The sequence below is a fragment of the Ptychodera flava genome, chromosome 19 (genome assembly GCF_041260155.1).
Source record: "Ptychodera flava strain L36383 chromosome 19, AS_Pfla_20210202, whole genome shotgun sequence".
Classification (NCBI taxonomy): Eukaryota; Metazoa; Hemichordata; class Enteropneusta; family Ptychoderidae; genus Ptychodera; species Ptychodera flava.
Genome location: NC_091946.1, coordinates 7548008 through 7550659, shown reverse-complemented (window position 1 = coordinate 7550659; position 2652 = coordinate 7548008). Strand labels below are relative to the sequence as shown.

Genomic DNA, 2652 nt, shown 5'->3' with positions numbered 1-2652 from the left:
GTTGCTACGCGACTGGCAGTACGATGCCATCTCGTCGTATTTTTCGCATAATCTCGTGTAATTATCAACCACAAACAAAGCCTCCAAAAAGTTTAACACCTTTGAAGCTCATTTTAATATGAAAAGCCAATAGTCTACCGAGACGACCATGGAACAAAAGGCATGCAAGTGTTGCCACTCTGTTTATGTTTCTCTGTGGTTATGTTAGATAAACGTCTATTGAATATTAATTAATACCCTTTTTTCACAGTTGTACGTTTTGAATGCGGATTATGGCTTCCCCACTGCCAAGAGTGATGATATGGTACCAATGCCGGAGCCGATCGACTGCATTAGAGTTGTCGTTGGCGTCTGTGCCGACTTTCAAGATTTTCCACGACCATTTCTTCATGGCAGGGGTGAATACTGAGTCAATCGAAGAACTTAACTTTTTCGGTCAAATACCTGGAAATTATAGCTACGATGGAGTGAAGGACTCTTACGAAAAAACTTATCCTGGGAAAGAAGCGGTCATTGCGAAGGATACTGCAGTGGCTTTAAAGGACAAATACCAATACATACCAGATGGTTTTAAGCATGTCTTTCTCATTAGAGATCCAAGAGAGACCATACGATCGACGTGGGAAGTCGTGAAATCATTAGAAGAGAGAGGTTTTGCAAGTTTTGATACTCGCGATCTTGTTTCCAAATTGGCAAGCCTCCAACCGACATGGAACCTCTACAATCACCTTGTGAAGGAGAAGAAGGACAAGCCGATCATCATTGATTCACAGGATCTGGTCAGAAATCCACGAGACATACTGAATAAGCTGTGTGGAATGACAGGGCTGACATTTCGTGAGAGCATGCTAAAATGGAAGCCTGGAAACATCGACCACTGGCCAGACCTCGTTAAGATTGTCAACATCTACGAGTCCAGCATCTATGGAGCAGCAGTAGAGAGTGAGAAATTTGACGAAGCACTCTCAAAACCACACTACGCTGAGATCGACAGTCCGTTGCAGCTTATTATCGAAACAGACAGTACAATATTTCGTAAGATGATTGAAGACAAGTTGCAATAAATCATACACAAGTGTCACAGTTTCTAAGAGTTAAATAACGATGATTAATCATTATTTCTGTAACCATTGAAGTCATAGGCATTTAACGATGCGATTCGAGTTCAAAGGTCAATTTTAGCAATTATTTTTAATTTCAAATTTCGAACCACTGACACGTGGTCTTTCTTTTAGCGAAAAGTGTTGGGTCACATCGTACCGGGAAATTCCTGAATTATTACTAAAATGGCAAGCTATCAGCTACACCGCGTGCCATTATTTCCCTATTGTCTTAGAGGTCGCGGATTACCGACCAAGATGTATAGGCTTGGCGGTATAGTGGGCATGCGCTCTCTTCAACCCTATGCTCAGCGTTCTCAACTCTCACGTTTATCTATACGGCAAACACGTCAAGCGGACCAAAGCCGGCTCTCTCGCTCAGTACCCTCGAAAACCAGCGAGGCCACAAACCAAACCTGAAAAAGACGGCATCGTGCTCAAAGGTCGATTTAAATGTAAAACAGCCCGACTTTGGCTCATACTGCACTGTAACGACGATCTAGAACGTAGCCGAGATTCAGTCGTTGAAGGAGACGTGCTCAGTTCAACAACAATGAAAGTATTTGACACGCTGCTTTCGAACATATTAGGGTACCCGAGTCCTAGAACTAGCCTGAGCGAGATGAAACTTCTCGGTTGCAATAATTTTATCTCTCTGGATGTACATGTTTGGTGTTAGTTTCGCGTTCTTTTAAATTTTTAACACGAAGTTTCATCTTTTCTATCGTGCGGTCTTTTCGTGTCTGCCGATTACAGAAACATTGAGCAACACCGTACCAGACAACACGCGACATTTATGTCAAGGAGTTTCCCAAGCGAGTGCATGAGTTCATACACACATAATGCAGATTCACGAGAGCAAGTTCACCGATCTGTTGATTTGCTGAAATGCGGATTTAAAATACGTGTCAATGAACCTGAGTCGCACCTTAATTGAAACAAATGATGCGTGTAGAAAAGATATGAGTCGATTTAAAACTAATAAATAGTAAATAATCACATTTAGAAAGGAACAAGAATTAAAACGGATATTCTGTACATTACTCATTATTGTATATTATATAGATATATATATATATATATATATATATATATATATATATATATATATATATATATATATATATATATATATATATATATATATAATATCATGCTTTAAAATAGCCTGAAACTCGTACAAATCGAGAGTGATGAGCTCAACCGGTAGTATTAGCGACGGTGGTACAAAGGGCAGGGACGTAAGATTATGACTCCTTACTCGAATTTCCTCGTTCGAATGAAATAATGAGAATTCCGGTCACTCCACGACAGAAAACAAAAGCCCGTCTGTAGGAAGTGCACATATGACACAAAACTACGTGTCTGCTGCACTATTAAAATATCCATATATATCTCGCGATCCGCGCGCAGTCGCCATGTCAAATATCGACCGTTGGCATTAAAAAAATTGTTTTAAAATGTTACCAAGTGGGAGTGCCACTTTAATAATTTGGCAAACGATAACTTGATGAAATATGGTAGATGCAACATTCTTAGGCTGGTAAGTGCC

General features: G+C 40.1%; 1 protein-coding gene across 1 annotated transcript; it reads left to right on the top strand.

Moving 5' to 3' along the window:
- Positions 1–272: 272 nt before the first annotated feature.
- On the top strand, positions 273–1064 carry LOC139118840 (uncharacterized). Its single transcript, XM_070682336.1, has one exon. The coding sequence runs from the start codon at positions 273–275 to the stop codon at positions 1062–1064; it is 792 nt and encodes a 263-aa protein (XP_070538437.1).
- The last annotated feature ends 1588 nt before the right edge of the window (positions 1065–2652 follow it).

Bases quoted from the DNA above. Each gene is read 5' to 3' on its own strand.
- LOC139118840 (XM_070682336.1), top strand. From the start codon at position 273: ATGGCTTCCCCACTGCCAAGAGTGATGATATGGTACCAATGCCGGAGC.